The sequence below is a fragment of the Oncorhynchus mykiss genome, chromosome 8 (genome assembly GCF_013265735.2).
Source record: "Oncorhynchus mykiss isolate Arlee chromosome 8, USDA_OmykA_1.1, whole genome shotgun sequence".
Lineage (NCBI taxonomy): Eukaryota > Metazoa > Chordata > Actinopteri > Salmoniformes > Salmonidae > Oncorhynchus > Oncorhynchus mykiss.
This window is the reverse complement of record NC_048572.1, coordinates 78,934,561-78,955,396: the sequence shown is the minus strand read 5'-3', so window position 1 is coordinate 78,955,396 and position 20,836 is coordinate 78,934,561. Positions and strand designations below refer to the sequence as shown.

General features: G+C 42.6%; 1 protein-coding gene across 1 annotated transcript; it reads right to left on the bottom strand.

Moving 5' to 3' along the window:
• Window positions 1-3,138: 3,138 nt before the first annotated feature.
• Window positions 3,139-16,217, bottom strand: LOC110530709 (basic proline-rich protein-like). The gene is made up of 8 exons (XM_036986371.1): window positions 12,428-16,217; window positions 12,164-12,351; window positions 8,198-8,295; window positions 7,905-8,062; window positions 7,594-7,786; window positions 4,460-4,604; window positions 4,285-4,360; window positions 3,139-4,052 (listed from the first exon to the last, which is right to left on the bottom strand). The coding sequence occupies exons 1-8, from the start codon at window positions 14,283-14,285 to the stop codon at window positions 3,967-3,969; spliced, it is 2,802 nt and encodes a 933-aa protein (XP_036842266.1). The 5' UTR covers window positions 14,286-16,217; the 3' UTR covers window positions 3,139-3,966.
• Window positions 16,218-20,836: the final 4,619 nt, after the last annotated feature.

Here is a 20,836-nt window from a genome sequence, read left to right as displayed (position 1 = left end):
TCACAGTTATGAAAACTTAGGACACTAAAGAGGCCTTTCTACTGACAGCTGATCGTCCTCGCAGAGGCAGACCACGTGTAACAACACCTGCACAGGATCGGAACATCCGAACATCACACCTGCGGGACAGGTACAGGATGGCAACAACAACTGCCCGAGTTACACCAGGAACGCATAATCCCTCCATCAGTGCTCAGACTGTCCGCAATAGGCTGAGAGAGGCTGGACTGAGGGCCTGTTGTAAGGCAGGTCCTCACCAGACATCACCGGCAACAACGTTGCTTATGGGCACAAACCCACCGTTGCTGGACAGGACTGGCAAAAGTGCTCTTCACTGACGAGTCGTGGTTTTGTCTCACCATCATTTGCGTTTATCGTTGAAGGAATGAGCGTTACGCCATGGCATGTACTCTGGAGAGGGATCGATTTGGAGGTGGAGGGTCTGTCATAGTCTGGGGCGGTGTGTCACAGCATCATCGGACTGAGCTTGTTGTCATTGCAGGCAATCTCAACGCTGTGCGTTACAGGGAAGACATCCTCCTCCCTCATGTGGTACCCTTCCTACAGGCTCATCCTGACATGACCCTCCAGCATCACAATGCCACCAGCCATACTGCTCGTTCTGTGTGTGATTTCCTGCAAGACAGGAATGTCAGTGTTCTGCCATGGCCAGCGACGACCCCGGCTCTTAATCCCATTGAGCACATCTGGGACCTGTTTGATCAGAGGGTGAGGGCTAGGGCTAGGGCCCCCCCCCATAAATGTCTGGGAACTTGGTGGAAGAGTGGGGTAACATCTCAAAGCAAGAACTGGCAAATCATCTGGTGCAGTCCACGAGGGAGATGCACTGCAGTACTTAATGCAGCTGGTGACCACAACATATACTGACTTTTGATTTTGACTCCCCCTGTTCAGTTTGTCTCAGTTGTTGAATCTTATGTTCATACAAATATTTACACATGTTAAATTTGCTGAAAATAAACGCAGTTGACAGTGAGAGGATGTTTCTTATTTAGCTGAGTTTACATTATTGAAGGCATAGAACATTAGATCTTACCTACAAGGAGGATAAAGTGTGCATAATACAATTATGAATATGGCCAGAGTTAAAACTCGGATTATTACATGTCTACCTGAAGCCTTCTGTTACACTGGAATATCTTAAACTCCCCAATTTCTCTTTGGGGCAATATGCTCACTTGGTTAATAGTATGGATCACTAACTACGTTTCCATCCAACAATTTTATACGGATGAATTACATGGCGCATGAAAAGTCACGACCAGGCCGATGGAAACATGAAATACATGTACAATTTTATAAATGCCGACATGCAATTTGTTCATTCGACATGGTGGGATCTTTTTGTGTGTAAAATGAATTATGCAAATAGCGGTGTAAGTGAACTTTGAGTCACACATGTTATGTGGTCCTCCCATTACGACTCGGAAAAGCATGCAGTTTACTAGGCTACAGATAAAATAATTTATGAACTTCACAGGGTGGTGAATGTGCAAGGTGATGAGGTTGATGCCCATTTCAAATAAATATCGAGGCTACTATTCTGGTGACATGATGATCAATGCTTGGCTTCCGTTTGACAAAAACATTCACGCTCTTATCCATAATAATCTCATGTAGACTAGTCTTCACACACTATCTGCGAGCTGTTGGCTAGAGTGCAGGTGCCAGGCAAGACCAGAGTAGGCATAGGTGCAATTTAAAGCAAGAGTTTGTGACAAAACCATTAGTAGAATAAAAAATGCGATGGAAACATGTTGAACTTTAGATTTGTATTCAGAACGTGAAAATGTATGCACAAAAAAAATGACCACTGACTTTTATCCGCAAAAAGTCAATTTGGTGGTAACGCCACTGGTGGGAAAATGCGCATGTTTTCTTTATGCGGATTCTAGAGTATTCGCATAAACCTATCGCCAATTGGATGGAAACCTAGCTACTGAGACAACAAAAAAAGATTGCATAGTTAAACAAACCATAACCATTTTTTAACAATTTCTACTCAATTTGACAAACATACCGATGATAAGTTTAACAGAATGATGGCACAAACAGCAAAAACGTTCATACTGTTACCAAACTTTTGTGGATAATTGTATGTTATATCTTTGCAATCATTGGCTTATTTGACAGCCTATTAAGGTAAAAAAAACAAGTCTCATCTCTTACCATGGGAATGCCCATATCTACTGAACCAAAATAAAGTGTTTATTACATGAGATGAAATAGGATGCCAAAAATGTTCCAAATGCAACACTTCCCAAAAAATGTGGGCCACACATTTGTTTACTTCACTGTTATTGAGCATTTCTCCTTTGCCAAGATAATCCATCCACTTTACAGGTGTGGCATATCAAGATGCTGATTAAACAGCAGGACCATTACACAGGTGCACCTTGTGCTGGGGCCAATAAAAGGCCACTCTAAAATGTACAATTTTGTCAGAACATAATGCCACAGATGAGGGAGCGCGCAATTGGTATCTGACTGCAGGAATGTCCACCAGAGCTGTTGCCAGAGAATTGCATGTTCATTTCTCTACCAAAAACTGCCTCTAACATTGTTTTAGAAAATTTGGCAGAACGTCCAACCAGCCTCACAATGGCAGACCACACCATCCCAGCCACATCCAACTTTTTCACCTGCGGGATTGTCTGAGGCGGTGCTGAGGAGTATTTTTGTCAAATAAAGCCCTTTTGTGGGAAAAAAACTCATTCTGATTGGCTGGGCCTGGCTCCTCAGTGGGTGGGCCTATGCTCTCCCAGGCCGCCAAATGGTTGTGTCCTTGCCCAGTCATGAGAAATCCATAGATTAGGACATCATTTATTTGAATTGACTGATTTCCTTATATGAACTGTAACACAGTAAAATCTTAAATTGTTTTATATTTTTGTTCAGTATAGAAAAACTACTTAGACTGTTCTGTGTTTTGGCCTTGAACAGGGCTCTCCTGGAGAGCTACCCTGTAGGTTTTCACGACAACCCCAGTTTCAACAAACCAGGCTCAGTTTATCAAGCAGCTAATTGTTATACTCAGGTGCAGTGAAAACCTACAGGAGGGTAGCACTCCAGGAACAGGGTTGGAGTGGCCTAGCATAGAATGATAGTTCTACACAACCTTGACCACTGCTTTCAATGATTCCAGGAATAAGACAATGCCTTTACTTAACAAACCTGACTAGATTTACAGATCCTATATCCACATTTATGTGGTAAGAGTAGGTTTTAATATCCACAAATAAGTCAATATCATTTGGGGGGTACAACTGTTTATTAGAAACGAATACGTTGCGAAATCAGGAACTCATGTTTTATCATAGCCATGTAAACACGAAATTTAGCGGCAGAGCTAAAGCTTGTGTCTGATGTCATACCTAAACTGCTGTTTAGCCGTAATCAGGATATTTTAGACAAACCTTTACTTTGCGGTACATTCTTCATTCTCGATTCAGAAAGTTCCAGAGTCTTATAAACTAATTTGTCCAGTTGCAGATGGAACTCCAAAAAACCAAGAATATTCAGAACAATATTAAATCCACTGTTTGTATCTAATGACAAATTCCTCTTGCATGTGTATAGAACTTTGTTTTGGTCGCACTGTGTGATGCGCTGTCTACTTCTACGCGTTGCTGAACCGTGTCGCATAGAAAAGAGTCCCTGCAATATGTTGGGAAAGGCGAGTGAACTCCTCACTCGGTGCAAAAAGTGGATTTAATATCTTCTGAATAGTCTCATTTTTGGAGTACCACCTGCAACTGGACAATGACGTTTATAAGAGACACGTTTCTTCCGTATTAAGAAATTAGAAACAATCGCCAGGTAAAAGGTTCGTAGAAAAAGTACTGCCAGTGCTTTTCAATACCTACACTGTAATGGGTATGGAAGGACGGAGTACATCATTTCATATCCTGCTACAAACTGTAGCTAGTATCAGTAGTTTGAAGGCTAGGCTGGCTTTTTGTCAACCAGGACCACTTCTCCACTGGAGACCACAGCAGTTTGCCTAGTCTTCCTCCAAGCAACATCTCTTCCTGTAAATCACAACGGAAACGGTTAAGAACAGAACCTGGGTCATATTCACAACCACAAAGCATCTGAGCCTAGGATTGTTGATTTAGGATCAGCTGTCTTTTAAATCATGCTAACGATTAAGGTTATGGACAGGAATAATCTGATCCTAGATCAGCACTCGTACTCCGAGACACTTTAAATATGGGCTATAGTGTCCAAACAAGGCCTTTGTAAAGGGAGAATACTACCCACTTTGTTTGTTGCATTTTGGTTCACAGGAGTCCCATGGAGTAGGGTAGCACAAAGATCCACTACAGTGGATGAAAATCTGGCAAGAGTACAGCATAAAATCAGTTAGTGAAAAGCCAATGGCACATCAAGTTGTGTGTATTATATCAAATAGGTATGAATAAAGGTAGCCAATTACTGTATCTTTGCGGGGAGCCAGAGTGTGATCCACAAAGGTAAACATCTTGAGGATGAAGCGTTTGTAGTGGCTGGGGTACAGAAGGCCAGAGGAGAGTTCCACAGGGACCATGGTGGTCTGGTACTTATCATTCTGGTAGGAACATCTGGAGAAAGAGAGAGGAGTAGTTGAAACTTCATGTTGCCAAGCCTCAATTCCAAATACACTCAACAAAAATATAAATGCATTATACAACAATTTCAAAGATTTAACTGAGTTAGTTCATAAAGGAAAGTCAGTAAATGTAAATAAATTCATTAGGCCCTAATCTATGGATTGCACATAACTGGGAAAACAGATATGCATATGTTTGTCACAAGATACCTTAAAGGTAGGGTGTGGATCTGAAAACCAGTCAGTATCTGGTGTGACCACCATTTGCTTCATGCAGCGCAACACATCTCCTTCGCAGAGAGTTGATCAGGTTGTTGATTGTGGAATGTTGTCCCACTACTTTTCACAGGCTGGGCCAACTTGCTATATACAGTATATTGTATAACACCCTGTCATACACGTCAATCCAGAGCATCCCAAACATGCTCAATGGGTGATATGTCTGAGTATGCAGTCCATGGAAGGACTGGGACATTTTCAGCTTCCAGGAAATGTGTACAGATACTTGCAATCTGGGGCTGTGCATTATCATGCTGAAGCATGAAGTGATTATGATGGATGTGTCATGACGTTGCCCTATTTGGGTATAGCAAGCCCCATCCCCCTCTCCCTGCCTCCCCCTTGCCTCCTTCAACTAGGCTGCTGTGGTCAGAGAGAGGTCGTACATTCCTGAGAAGACCCTGCCACATAGTATAAGAGGCATAGTACATTTTCATAGAGCACAAAGGAATTTCTTCCACCTCACAGAACTTGAGGTACGAACAAATTTCATTTTCCGGAGAAAGTATAAAAGATCGGTGAAGAATCCAGCTACGAACTGGTCCGTTTGTTACAACTTGGGGAAGCTCATGGGAGATGGTGTGGCCACATTACCATAACGCTGTTTATATAATAGCCTCATGAGGTTTACATCTAATTGTTGTATAAGATGAATGAGTGAGTATGATACTGTTTGTGAAATTGTGTAATATGATTTTGGACTGTTGAATTAAGGAAAATACAATTCCCTTTAGACTTGAACTAAATCAGAGGACCGCCCCTGAGCCCAGTTAGGGTCAGGCATCCTGGGACAGCCCCTTTTCTGCAATTCTGAATAAAACCCAACTTTGGGAAATGATCACCAGACCATGTTTTTCTCCATTAGGAGAGGACGAAGGTTGCGGAATCTTTTAACCATACCACGTGGTTAAACTCTGAGACTATCAATACCGACAGAATAAGAACAAGTCTTTGATATTAATTACTAGTCTGCAGCTAGGAATTCGGTATCATTGAACACGAAGAACGACAATCGCCGAAACATCCATTCTATAACAAATGAATGAATGTCACTCTGAACTATCCCTTCTAACCAAGACAGAGAGAGAGGACGAAACTCTCCAACAGAAACAAACTTTTCACCAGCGATCAAGACGACACACTGAGCGTAAATATATATATTGATTGCAATTGTTCCCAAATTAGTGAGTGTTCATGTGCAAAGGATTATCATTTCAATTGTTATAATTATCAACTCTGTAGTGACTTCTTAGTCGACCCCCACTTCCCCTTTTGTCTAATAAGCCTCCATGCCTGTTTAGCCCACTAGGGCACATTCCCCTATCATTTCTTATAACCACATTTACCTTGTTTGTTTGTTTATGCATTCCTGTGAATTACTTAGTTAGTAATAAATAAGTTATTTAAGACAATTGATGTATGGATGACTCAGAGAAGACTGGGTTTGTGCAGATAACCAACAATTTACGACGTTTGGAATGAGACTAATGTGAGGTAAAGTAAATCATTAATTAATTTGAAGACTAATTGATCAGATAAAACATCTGAAAAGTTATTTTAGGAAATGATAACTTTGTAATCTGAATCTTTTTCCTTGGTGCCCCGACTTCCTAGTTAATTACAGTTACATGATTAATCAGTTGATCGCGTAATACTAATTAGAGAATCTTTGATAAAAACTATAAGTCTTCAATTTAATGATAGGAAAGACATGACAGATGAATGGCACAACAATGGGCCTCAGATACTCATCACGGTACTGTATGTCTGTGCATTCAAATGCAATTGTGTTTGTTGTCCATAGCTTATGCCTGCCATAACCCCACTGCCACCATGGGGCACTCAGTTCACAACGTTGAATTCAGCAAACTGCTCACCCACTCGATGCCATGCAATCTGCACGGTACAGTTGAAACCGGGATTCATCTGTGAAGAGCACACTTCTCCAGCGTGCCAGTGGCCATCGAAGGTGAGTACTTGCCCACTGCAATCGGTTACAACGTTGAACTGCAGGCAGGTCAAGACCCTGGTGAGGACGATGAGCATGTAGATGAGCTTCCCTGTGATGGTTTTTGACCGTTTGTACGGAAATCCTTTGGTTGTGCAAACCCACAGTTTCATCAGCTCTCCGGGTGGCTGGTCTCAGACGATCCCGCAGGTGAAGAAGCTGGATGTGGTTCCTGGGCTGGCATGGTTACACATGGTCTTCGATTGTGAGGCCGGTTGGACGAACTGACAAATTCTCTAAAACAACATTGGTGGTGGCTTATGGTAGAGAAATTAACATGAAATGCTCTGGTAACAGCTCTGGTGGACATTCCTGCTGTCAGCATGCCAACTGCACGCTCCCTCAAAACCTAAGACATCTGTGGCATTGTGTTTTGTGACAAAACTGCACTCTAGTGTCCTTTTATTGTCCCCAGCACAAGGTGCACCTGTGTAAATTATCATGCTTTTTTCTTAACAGGGATGTAAACAAAAATTCTGCATATGGAAGATTTGAGATCTTTTATTTCAGCTCATGAAACATGGGACCAACACTTTACATGTTGCGTTCACATTTGTGTTTAGTGTACATAGTGGTAGATGATGCAATCTGAAGTCACCAAATGACGAAATGTCAAACATATTGTTCAAAATACATATTTGAAAAAATGAGCAAGACATGCATAATCAAGTGGATTAGTACTGTAGTTACTTACTTTTCAATGAGGAGGTCCCACTGGGGCATGCTGACAAGGCTGGGGTCAGAGGTGGTCCAGCAGCGCTCCAGCAATAGGACCAGGTTGGGATCCTTCTTCTCCAGGAGGCGCACCTCAACGTATACAGGTTGTCTCAGGACTTTAGTGAGAGGGTAGTCTTCCTCAGTGTAAAACGATGTGAAGGCACTGGACTCTGGAAGTCAGACAGGATTCAAGAAAAAAAAATGCATGTAAAAGTCAATTATAAAAAACAACATGTTTGAAGTTCTACAAATTGACACAGAACAAGTCTGAAATGAAATAAACCTTACCATCTTTACATGTCTTGGTGTCACAAGTTCCTTTGGCCAGTCTGAGTTCCAATCTGAGCGGTCCCATAACAGCAACCGGAGCAGGTGCAGGAACACTGTTCACCTCAATAACCAGAGCCTTCACCGCAGTATTGGAGTACTTACACTGAAACAGCAGCCTAGAGAAGGAGACCATGGCAGTGACTGATACAGTAGGATCTTGAAGCATATCAACACTTTATGGGCTAAATCTGGATGCAGGAAACTAGCTCTTGGGAATCAATCAAATTCAATCTTACAGAGAGAAGACTCACTCAAATTGGCTGTCTCTGGTGATGGCGCCTTGGGGTACGACCCCCACTTCATAGGAAGACACCATCCTGTTCTCATAAACCATATAACCATTTTCCTCCTGCAGGGGAGAGTCCACTGTTAAAGGGCAACTCCACCACCTTTAAATCTCATTTTCAGGATCTTCAGCATGATACCAGTGTCAACATTTGTGAAAATGGCACATTTCTAAGTTTGGTATCATCAAAAACTGAAAAAGTGATTTTCAAACACTATGAGATTCGTGATGATGTGAGGAGCATGAAAATACCTTGGGCTCAGGGCTCTAAATGAACATTTTTCAAGATTCTTTTTCATTTTCCCAACATTAAAAATGTAGGAGCACCGCAGGAAATGTAGGAGCACCACAGGAAATGTAGGAGCACCACAGGAAATGTAGGAGCACCGCAGGAAATGTAGGAGCACCGCAGGAAAATAAGATTTTTTAAATTGAGATACAGCTCATATTCGGCCTATATGAATTCCAGCTACTTTTGAAGCACGTGACCTAGAAACTAATATGTAACACTAAAGATATTAGTTTATTATAAAAATGTAAAATATTCATACGAATATCTGTCATTGAAATTACAAAGTCATTTTATATAAACACCATTGGTCAATCTGTTAATGGTAAACTTAATCTATATGCAGATTATACTATTATGTATGCTTCTGCCTCTACTGTTGATCTGGCTGTGTCAAAACTAAGCTATCCAGGAATCCTTTGCTGATTTAAAAACTTGAGCTTAATACTGACAAAATGAAATGCATGTTATTTTCAAACTCTTGTAAGAATGTTTCAACTACATGTTCACTCATTAGATGGTTCTCCAATCGAACGCCTTCCCGCATATAAATACTTAGGCATTTGGATAAATATATATAAAAAATATATGGATGAGTTAAGATTTAAAGTTATTTTTCTACAAAAAAAAGATTGTGGCTTTCTCTCAGCAAGTAGGAAGCAGATTATTGAGTCAACCTTTTATCTGTTGATTATGGTGATATTATTTATCAAAGTGCAGCTGCTACTACTCTTAAACCTTTGACTGCCATCTACCATAGTGCCCTTCGTTTTGTTACAGGTGACAGTTTTGATACTCATCACTGCATCCCATTTCAAAAGGTTGGCTGGACTTCGCTAAAGACCCATAGATTTCTACATTAGTCACTTTTTGTTTACAAGACCCTACTTCATAAATTGACCTCTTATCCACCTTTTTTTGCTGTTGAAGTATAGACAACTGAGTTGCCTAACCCGTTCACAGGATTGGTTAACTCTTGAGGTTCCTTAGGTAAATCTGCTTTTAGTTTTAATGCACAAAATTCAAAATTGGTTTAATCTTGTTGTGCTGGTGCCGTTCAATTTAAAGTATTGATTGAAGTCTTATTTGTGGATGAATGTAACTGTTTTTCTGGGTGATTTGAGAAGTTTATTTGTGCTTCCCATGACAGTGTTTTTGTATTATAATAACATTTCTATATATATATATATATATATATATACATACATACATACATACATACACACACACACAGTTGATGTCGGAAGTTTACATACACTTAGGTTGGAGTCATTGAAACTCGTTTTTCAACCACTCCACAAATTTCTTGTTAACAAACTATAGTTTTTGCAAGTCGGTAAGGACATCTACTCTGTGCATGACAAGTAATTTTTCCAACAATTATTTACAGACAGATTATTTCACTTATAATTCACTGTATCACAATTCCAGTGGGTCAGAAGTTTACATACACTAAGTTGACTGTGCCTTTAAAAAGCTTGGAAAATTCCCGAAAATGATGTCATGGCGTTAGAAGCTTCTGATAGGCTAATTGACATCATTTGAGTCAATTGGAGGTGTATCTGTGTATATATTTCAAGGCCTACCTTCAAACTCAGTACATCTTTGCTTGACATCATAGAAAATCAAAAGAAATCAAAAAAAAAAAAAAAAAAATCCAGACTACTGTTTGCAACTGCACATGGGGACAAAGATCGTACATTTGAGAAATATCCTCTGGTCTGATGAAACAAATATAGAACTGTTTGGCCATAATGACCATTGTTATGTTTGGAGGAAAAAGGGGGAGGCTTGCAAGCCGAAGAACACCATCCCAACCATGACGCACGGGGGTGGCAGCATCATGTTGTGGTCGTGCTTGGCTGTAGGAGGAACTGGTGCACAAATGATGTGGATATATTGAAGCAACATCTCAAGACATCAGTTTAAGTTTAAGCTTGGTCGCAAATGGGTCTTCCAAATGGACAATGACCCCAGGCATATTTCCAAATTTGTGGCAAAATGGCTTAAGGACAACAAAGTCAAGGTATTGGAGTGGCCATCACAAAGCCCTGACCTCAATCCTATAGAAAATTTGTGGGCAGAACTGAAAAAGTGTGTGCGAGCAAGGAGGCCTGGAAACCTGACTCAGTTACACCAGCTCTGTCAGGAGGAATAGGCAAAAATTCACCCAACTTATTGTGGGAAGCTTGTGGAAGGCTACTCGAAACGTTTGACCCAAGTTAAACAATTTAAAGGCAATGCTACCAAATACTAATTGAGTATGTAAACGTCTGACCCACTGGGAATGTGATGAAAGAAATAAAAGCTGAAATAAATAATTCCTTCTACTATTATTTTTACATTTCATTCAGTGGTATGATTGATCTCCGGAAGAAGCTATCCCTTTTCCTTTCTTTCTGTGTCCCCAAATGTTTGGATATACTGGTAAAGTCACTAGGTTGTTAGCTAGCTAGCCAATGATGGAACAATGTGTAAACAAATGTTTAACAACTCGCAAGTAGTTTTAGAACAGCCCAGGGCACATTTATATACAGTATTGTATATTGTATTGTCTCTTATTGCTCAAATAAACAGCAAACCTGGTAAAGCAACACCTCGCGGCACAACACTTCTCCCCCATTTGACCTAGATAGTTTGTGTATGCATTGATATGTAGGCTACGTGTGCCTTTTTTTAATGTATGTAGTTCTGTCCTTGAGCTGTTCTTGTCTAGTTCTGTATTATGTTTCATGTTTTGTGTGGACCCCAGGAAGAGTAGCTGCTGCTTTTGCAACAGCTGATGGGGATCCTAATTAAAATACCAAATGACATGGTTTATGAATATAAATTCCAGTCCCGGCGATCCGCTCTAGGAAGACAAAGCCCTGATTGGGCTAGATGCAAGCCATTTTCGCTGTAGTAATGATGCAACCATGACTCTATTGAATCTGCACTTGGAAACAAAGGTACAGCAAAGCCTTATCATTACAACAAGTATTATTTGGGAGTTTAGAGCCCTGCTTGGGCTAGAAACTTGTTGTAGGTTTTGAATATCACCATTTTTACTTTTAATTCTACCCTGTGATGTCACAGAAGCACTTTTAAGGCTCACTCTTTTTAACCACAGATCATAGAAACGCGCTGTTTTCACATATATAGACACTGGTTTGGTGCTGGAGATTATGAAGTTGAAAAGTGGCGGAATTGGCCTTTAAACGTCCAACAATACAACCATTTTTATCTCTAACAAATCATTTCTGGGTAACAATGATGGGCTTAAATTAAAATGGTCAAAAAATAAACTAAAATAGCCTCTTAGCAAAGAGCAATTTCTCATGCAAGAATTTTGCTAGGACTGTCTGGGAATGGGAAGGGGAAAACTGAAAACGAGCTGTGATTGGTAGAAAGGTTTGGAACTTTATTTCCTAATGGTCTGTTAACTAATTTACTACCAAAACTCCATCCCACCAAAACACTGACATTTCAGGCAGTCTTTTCAAACAGCTTTGACACTAAAAGGGCATTATCATAACTTTCACAATATTATTCCAACCTCATAGTGTGGAAATGTATAGAAAAAACAGGAATCCTGTTTTCTACTACGCTGGGCCTTTAATACTGAGCCACTGTACACAATGAATATTCTGTCTCTCTACTCACCTTCAGAGTGGTTCCACAGGCTGTGACAGGGAACTGGTATATGGCAAAGGCTGAAGTGATGCCAACAGGACTGCAGGGGCCGTTGTTTCCCCCCAGCAGAATGATGGTATCAATGTCTATTTTGGGCCAAGTGGCATTCCTGGCCACCACCACCACAAACTGAGCATCCATGGTACACTGCACAGTCACTGGGGAAAGATACATTTTTTTATGTTTTGTTCAAATACAGAGCATTACAAGGAAGAAGATCTATCAGACGCTCACCTGCCTTCCCATAGTAGCACTGCTGTCCATTGAAGCAGCAGTCGATAGCCTCACATTGAGCCAAAGTAATTTTAGGGGTTCCACATTGCACTGTATCCTTAGACTCGACTTGGCATCTCGGATTTTGAATTTTAGTTACTGCTGGCCACTGGGGAGTCTGCAGCTGTGGTGCCTGGGGAGTCTGTAGCTGTGGACCTTGGGGAGTTTGCAGCTGCTGCGCCGGGCCCTGGGGAGTCTGCAGCTGTGGCGCCTGGGGAGTCTGTAGCTGTGGCGCCTGGGGAGTCTGTAGCTGTGGCGCCTGGGGAGTCTGTAGCTGTGGCGCCTGGGGAGTCTGTAGCTGTGGCGCCTGGGGAGTCTGTAGCTGTGGCTCCTGGGGAGTCTGTAGCTGTGGCTCCTGGGGAGTCTGTAGCTGTGGCGCCTGGGGAGTCTGTAGCTGTGGCCACTGGGGCTCTGGTCTCTGGGTGGTTTGCTGCTGTGGTCCCTGAGGCTCTGGCCTCTGGGTAGTTTGGTGCTGGGGCTCTGGTCTCTGGGTGGTTTGCTGCTGTGGCCCCTGGGTCTCTGGTCTTTGGGGAGTCTGCTGCTGTGGCCCCTGGGGCGCTGGTCTCTGGGGAGTCTGTAGCTGTGGCCTCTGAGGAGCCTGGGGAGCCTGCAGCTGTGTCCCCTGGGGCTCTGGTCCCTGGGGAGCCTGCAGCTGTGGCCCCTGGGGCGCTGGTCTCTGGGGAGTCTGCAGTTGTGGCCCCTGGGGTGCCGGCCCCTGGGGAGTCTGTAGCTGTGGCCCCTGGGGAGCCTGCAGCTGTGGCCCCTGGGGCTCTGGTCCCTGGTGAGCCTGCAGCTGTGGCCCCTGGGGCGCTGGTCTCTGGGGAGTCTGCAGCTGTGGCCCCTGGGGTGCCGGTGCCTGGGGAGTCTGTAGCTGTGGCCCCTGGGGAGCCTGCAGCTGTGGCCCCTGTGTCTCTGGTCTCTGGGGAGTCAGCAGCTGTGGCCCCTGGGGCTCTGGTCTCTGGGGAGTCAGCAGCTGTGGCCCCTGCAGCTGTGGCCCCTGGAGCTCTGGTCTCTGGGGAGTCTGCAGCTGTGGCCCCTGGGGCTCTGGTCTCTGGGGAGTCTGCGGCTGTGGCCCCTGGGGCTCTGGTCTCTGGGGAGTCTGTAGCTGTGGCCACTGGGGAGTTTGCAGCTGTGGCCACTGGGGAGTCTGCAGCTGTGGCCACTGGGGAGTCTGCAGCTGTGGCCACTGGGGAGTCTGCAGCTGTGGCCACTGGGGCTCTGGTCTCTGGGGAGTCTGCGGCTGTGGCCCCTGGGGCTCTGGTCTCTGGGGAGTCTGCGGCTGTGGCCCCTGGGGCTCTGGTCTCTGGGGAGTCTGTAGCTGTGGCCCCTGGGGCTCTGGTCTCTGGGGATTCTGCAGATGAGGCCACTGAGGAGTCTGCAGCTGTGGCCACTGAGGAGTCTGCAGCTGTGGTCCATGGGGCTGTGGCCACTGGGGCTCGGGTCTCTGGGGAGTTTGCTGCTGTGGCCCCTTGGACTCTGGTCTCTGAGGAGTCTGCTGTTGTGGCCTCTGGGGCTCTGGCCTCTGGGGAGTTTGCTGATGTGGCCCCTGGGGCTCTGGCCTCTGGGGAGTTTGCTGATGTGGCCCCTGGGGAGTCTGCAGCTGTGGCCCCTGGGACTCTGGCCTCTGGGGAGTCCGCTGTTGTGGTTTCTGGGGAGTTTGCTGCTGTGGCCACTGGGGCTCTGGCCATTGGGGCTGCTTAGGCTTAACTTGAGGTTGGGGGTTGTTGGTTGGAGGAAACCACCAGTTGGGCTGTGCATCAGCATAACATGCAAACACTACCAACATAACAAACCTATAGGAACACCACCTCACTGCCATACCTGCTCAATAAGATATAAGCTAAGTATCTTTCTTCAATAAGACATGTATCTGCAATACTGTCCTTTACAGCCTGTTCTGCCTAATGCAGATATATATACCTGATTGAGTATAATAAAATGCTAGAAACTGACACTGTAATCAAAATCAATCCCTTTCTAACCCTGTGCAATTAAATAGTCAGCACCTTATTGGTTAGACTAGAGTCACTGGCCATATCCTGAAATAACCACTAGTAGTCCCAGTGGATATAAGAATACAATTCCAGTTGCAAAAATTGATCGCAACAAGGGAACAAAAATCAGCTTCAAAGCAGAAAAATTGTTCAACCTCCATTAGGAAGAACACAGCTTATATACCCTGAGCTATATGATGTAATACATCGCTATGTGTGTACGTGTTCCTCTGTGTCCTCGGTCCTTGTACTAGGACCTTCAGCGATTAGCTGACGTCAATTACTATTATCAGCGAACAAGAGACATGTAAAACCATTCCAAATATTCAGTCGACACCTTGAGTGTCTGTCTGGAGACTACAGAGTTGATAAGTACTGTATGTGAATCATGTAGGTTACAGAGACTCTGAATATGTTATACATTGTCAGTCACATGCAATTTAAATATGAATTTAAATATGAATATGATCTTACATTTCTCCATTACACTTCTTATGCCCTTCAGGTACATCTGAATGATTGGATAGGTATAAACAATGATTGCAGCCCTGTTAAGCTTTCACCATATTGCTTTAAACCCATCCAATACCTACATATTCCACAAGTGCTAGGGCTATGAAGGTTCATTGATTGATTGATTTTATTTGAAGTTAAAAATGTATATACACACATTTCACATATTTTACACAAAGTAAGTGACTTATTTCCATTGTGGTCCCTTAAACCGAGAACCTGCAGTTAGGCATTTCCAAGGTAACGGATTTATGCTTTTGACTAAGATTTTTCTCTTTAAAATGGACGCCAAACAAAAACCATTAATTTCAAAGTTTAACAAACCATTACAACTCTACGCACAAGGACTACTTTGAATAACTTACACAGATCATTTCACAAAAACACATTTACTGGAAGAACTGTGCAGATGCAAAGTTTGGCAACAGAACTATAGTAAAATCTCCCTCTGTTTTTTATGCGACCCTGTTTTTCAAAATATCTGTTTCACAAGTTTGTGCTGTACTGTAGATGACTGTGCTGTCTAAACTTGTGAAACATCGGCGTCTATGATTGGTTCAGATTTGATCTGGTCCGGCCCAATCAAATTTGGTCTCTTTTGGGGGACAGAGCTCATAAGAATTAATAGCCAGTGTTTAGAATAATACCCACATATGCAAAAGAAGGATAGTGCATATTTCTACCTTTGTGGACCTATTCAGGACACATCACCATGAAGAGAATGATATTCATATCCAAAAGAAGGATAGTGCATATTTCTACCTTTGTGGACCTATTCAGGACACATCACCATGAAGAGAATGATCTTCATATCCAAAAGAAGGATAGTGCATATTTCTACCTTTGTGGACCTATTCAGGACACATCACCATGAAGAGAATGATCTTCATATCCGTAATTATGCATTTCATTAGCTTATTGCAGTGCCAGAATAGGTGCAAAAAAGTTCCTTTCTCGGTCCTACATTTCGGGCAATTTGGTGAAGTGTCCGGGAACATACAGTTTAATTTAACAGGGGTATTTATGAATTTGTAGTTTAGTCTTCTTAATATTTGGACTAGTAAGTAGGTAATGCCAGATCTTCAGCCATACCTCCTTATCAAATTCTGTACCTAAATCGTTTTCCCACAACCTTTGAAAAGGGATGAAGGCGGATCATGCAATTATTATACTGGACAAAAATATAAACGCAACAATTTCAATGATTTTACTGAGTTAAAGTTCATATAAGGAAATCAGTCCATTAGAATAAATAAATTAGGCCCTAATCTATGGATTTAACATGACTGGACAGGGGCGCAGCCATTGGTGGGCCTGGGATGGCATAGGCCCACCCACTTAGGAGCCATGCCCACCTACTTGGGAGCCAGGCCCAGCACAAGGTGCACCTGTGTAATGATCATGCTGCTTAATCAGCTTCTTGATATGCCACACCTGTCAGGTGGATGGACTATCTTGACAGAGGAGAAATGCGCACTAACAGGGATGTAAACATTTGTGAGAAATATGCTTTTTGTGCTTTACATGTTGCGTTTATATTCTTGTTCAGCATAGATGTTAGCAATTATTCATTTGATAAATATGTGGTTAATTAATTCTTCAACTTCTTATAACTGAAATCTCAGCTTTCCTTCTTCAATAAACAAAGATAGATTTGTTTAGGTACCAGGGATGTCGTATTCAGTCCAGATTTCGATAGTTTACTTAATTGCATTCAATCCACTATGGAACAAGTCAACGAACCTCATAAGACCCAGCGAGAGCCACTTATAGAAGTCGACCTTTGAGAACACATTGGCAAGTCAGGGTTAAAAGCGATAGGAGGAAGTAAAGAATGCCTGTTTGAAATACCCAATTGCTTTCTGCAGTCTGCCTATGCCATTCATTTGTTGTACATACTGTATTGAAGGTCTTCCTGTCATCACAAATGTGTTGAAACTGACTCACAAACAAAGGATTCTTCAGAGGTAAAGGATGACTCGAATTGTGCTTCATTCGGAACCTATAGGGATTCCGGTCTGTCCAAAGTCTAGAACAACAAATTGCGAGTTTGGGCAGACCCAGACCACCCATACATTTAGGTTTGACCAGAGTAAAGTTGTCAAGGGTGCTCTCTCTCCGGCCTTTAGGTCACCAGGCTGCTCATGATGGCGCACACCTGTCACCATCGTTACGGGCACCTGCGCGTCATCACTCACCTGGACTCCATCAATTCCCTGATTACCTTCCCTATATATGTCACTCCCTTTGGTTCCTTCCCCAGGCCTTATTGTTTCTGTATCATATCTGTGCGTTGTCGATGTGTCTTAGTTTGTGTAATGTGTTTTTTTTTTTTTTTTTTCCTCCCCCATTTAAATACTCACTCCCTGACTCTCAGTGCACATCGTTACAAGAGTACTTAATTCATTTTTTTTTGTTATGCCATATTAACCTTTGTTGATTCTTATTTTTTTCAACGACTCAACAAAAAATTGAAGGTAAATAACAGGGCAACATAAGAAATAGTTTCTGGGAGTGTGGACCAACAGGTGTTTTTTAATTTTGCTAACGATGGGAGTGTGGACCAACAAATCACGTTTTTTAATTTTGCTAACGATGGGAGTGTGGACCAACAAATCAGGTGTTTTTTAATTTTGCTAACGATGGGAGTGTGGACCAACAAATCACGTTTTTTAATTTTGCTAACGATGGGAGTGTGGACCAACAAATCAGGTGTTTTTTTAATTTTGCTAACGATGGGAGTGTGATTTTCTTTTAACAGATTTTTTATTTATTTAGAGTTGGGATAAGTTTTTCCCACATTTGAATCCATTTGGTTTCCAAGAGAATGGACAGACAGATCAGCTCCTCTGTTAGCGGGCTATCTAGCAAACAAGCATTTGATTTGCTTTGTATACAAAGAATTTACCAAATTGGGATATGTTATCAACATATGTGCAATGGATTTCACTGGGTTTACAACATAATGAAAGATCCTCTGCATATCTTAAGTTCTTGTTCTGCACTAGTGGGACTTCTGATAATCTCGTTAGAACGTATGGATTCTGCCAGCGGTTCTACGACCATCAACAAGAGAAGGGTAGACAGAGGGCAGGCTTGCCGGGTCCCTTTACTCAGGCCGAATTCTTGAGACCTTAAAACAGCGGAGTCAAACTCTGTCTATGGAGGGCCTAGTGTCTGCAGGTTTTTCTTCCTTTCAATTAAGCCCTAGACAACCATGTGAGTGGATTTTTATTTTTTTTACTAATTAGTGACTTTTTAATTCATCCAAGTACAAGGGAGTAGCGGAAAAACCTGCAGACACTCGGCCCTCCATGGAATGCATTTGACGTTTGCTTTGAACCATTACTAGAGAACATAGCCCTGGGACTAGTATAAATCACTTGGACCCATTTTCTGAAATTAGCACCCATTTTGGCAAAACAGGGAATAGGAACTTCAATTTAACTCTGTCGAACACCTTCTCAGCATCTAAGGACAACCGTATATAACCAAAAAATCTGATCATATTACTGCAGTGCTAGACTCTCTACACTGGCTTCCTGTTAAAGCTAGGGCTGATTTAAGGTTTACTGCTAACCTACAAAGCTGTCACGCCCTGACCATAGATTGCCTTTGTTTCTCTATGGTTTAGTAGGTCAGGGTGTGACTGGGGGGTTTTCTAGTTTATTATTTCTATGTGGGGTTCTAGTTTATTTCTATGTTGGTGATGTGTATGATTCCCAATTAGAGGCAGCTGGTAATCTTTGTCTCTAATTGGGGATCATATTTAAGTAGTTATTGTTCCCACCTGTGTTTGTGGGATATTATTGTGTTTTGTGCACCACGTAGTTTATTTGCTTTGTGTTGGCTAAGTTTCACTTCATAATAAATATGCGGAATTCAACATCCGCTGCGCCTTGGTCCGTCTCTCCTCACATACGTGACTAAAGCATTACATGGACTTGACCCTACCTATCTTTCCTATTTGGTCCTGCTGTACAAACCTACACGTACGCAGGCCTCTTTACAAGACGCAGGCCTCTTTATTGTCCCTAGAATTTCTAAGCAAACAGCCGGAGGCAGGGCTTTTTCCTGTAGAGCTAAATCTTTATGGAATGGTCTGCCAATCCATGTGAGAGACGCAGACTCGGTCTTGACCTTTAAGTCTTTACTGAAGATTCACCTCTTCAGGAGGTCCTATGATTGAGTATAGTCTGCGCCAGGGGTGCGAAGCTGTCTCTGCCTGGCCAGCTTCCCTCTCTCCACTGGGATTCTCTGACCCTATTACAGGGGCTGAGTCACTGGCTTACTAGGTGCTCTTCTGTGCTGTCCCTAGGAGGGGTGTGTCACGTCATGCCAAGCTTTTTTGCACTATACTCTACTCGAGTGGGTTGAGTCACTGGTGGGATCTTCCTGTCTGGTACTCAGTCTTGTCTCAGGGTAGTAAGTTAGTGGTCTGTTGGGGCAGTGCTTTGGAAAAGTAGGTGTGGTTATATCCTGTCTGGTTGGCCTTGTCCTCTGACCCCCCCTCCCTTGGAACCCTGACCTGTTCACCGGACATGCTACCTTGTTCCGGACCTGCTGTTTTCAACTCTACTGCACCTGCTGTCTCGACCTCTGAATGCTTGGCTATGTAAAGTCAACTGACATTTCCTCCTGAGGTGCTGACCCTCTACAACCACTGTGATTATTATTTGACTTTGCTGGTCATCTATGAACATTTGAACATCTTGGCCATGTTCTGTTATAATCTCCATCCGGCACGGCCAGAAGAGGACTGGCCACCCCTCCGAGCCTTGTACCTCTGCCTTTCTAGGGAGTTTTTCCTAGCCAACGTGCTTCTATATCTGCATTGCTTGCTGTTTGGGATTTAAGGCTGGGTTTCTGTATAAGCACTTTGACATCTGCTGATGTAAGAAGTGTTTTATAAATACATTTGATTAATTTGATGTAGAAGGAGTCATGCTCATTTAAGTGGTCGATAACAAACAGTAATGTCATTATCCGAGTAGTTTAATAAATTCTGTTTGGTTTAATAAGTGAGGGGAATAGGGTATCTAGTCGTCTGGCTAATCACATTATAAACAACATTTGGTAACGGAAGAGCAAGACAAGGCAATGTTTCTTAAAATGACATACAATATAAACGGAACATGTAAAGTGTTGGTCCCATGTTTCATGAGCTGAAATAAAAGATCCCAGAAATGCTCCAGATGCACAAAAAGCTAATTTCTCAAAAATGTTGTGCACAGATTTGTTTCCATCCCTGTTAGTGAGCATTTCTCCTTTGCCATGATAATCCATCCACCTAACAGGTGTGGCATATCAAGAAGCATGATCATTACACAGGTGCACCTTGTGCTGGGGACAATAAAAGGCCACTCTAAAATTGAGCAGTTCTGTCACAAAACACTGACACGAATGTCTCAAGTTTTGAGGGAGCGTGCCGGAATGTTTACCAGAGCTGTTGCCAAATAATTTAATGTTAATTTCTCTACTATTTGAAAGAATTTGTCAGTTCGTCCAACCGGCCTCACAACCACAGACCACGTTTCTGATATTGTGTGGGCAAGCGGTTTGCTGATGTCAACGTTATGAACAGAGTGCCCCATGGTGGCAGTGGGGTATTAGAATGGGCAGTCATAAGCGACGGACAACGAACACAATTGAATTTTATTGGAGATTTGAATGCTCAAAAATACCGTGATGAGATACCAAGGCCCATTTTTTATTAAAGTATCTGAGACCAACAGATTCCCAGTAATTTGAAATCCATTGATTAGGGCTTAATGAATTTATTTCAATTGAATGATTTCCTCATATGAACTGTAAGTCATTAAAATCAATAATAATTGCATATACACTAAATCATTGCATATAC

Bases quoted from the DNA above. Each gene is read 5' to 3' on its own strand.
- LOC110530709 (XM_036986371.1), bottom strand. From the start codon at position 14,285: ATGGCAGTGAGGTGGTGTTCCTATAGGTTTGTTATGTTGGTAGTGTTT. The intron at 8,296-12,163 runs GTGAGTAGAGAG...TCTCCCCTGCAG, and splicing joins CCTGTGGAACCACTCTGAAG to GAGGAAAATGGTTATATGGT. The intron at 8,063-8,197 runs GTGAGTCTTCTC...CTCCTTCTCTAG, and splicing joins ACCAGAGACAGCCAATTTGA to GCTGCTGTTTCAGTGTAAGT.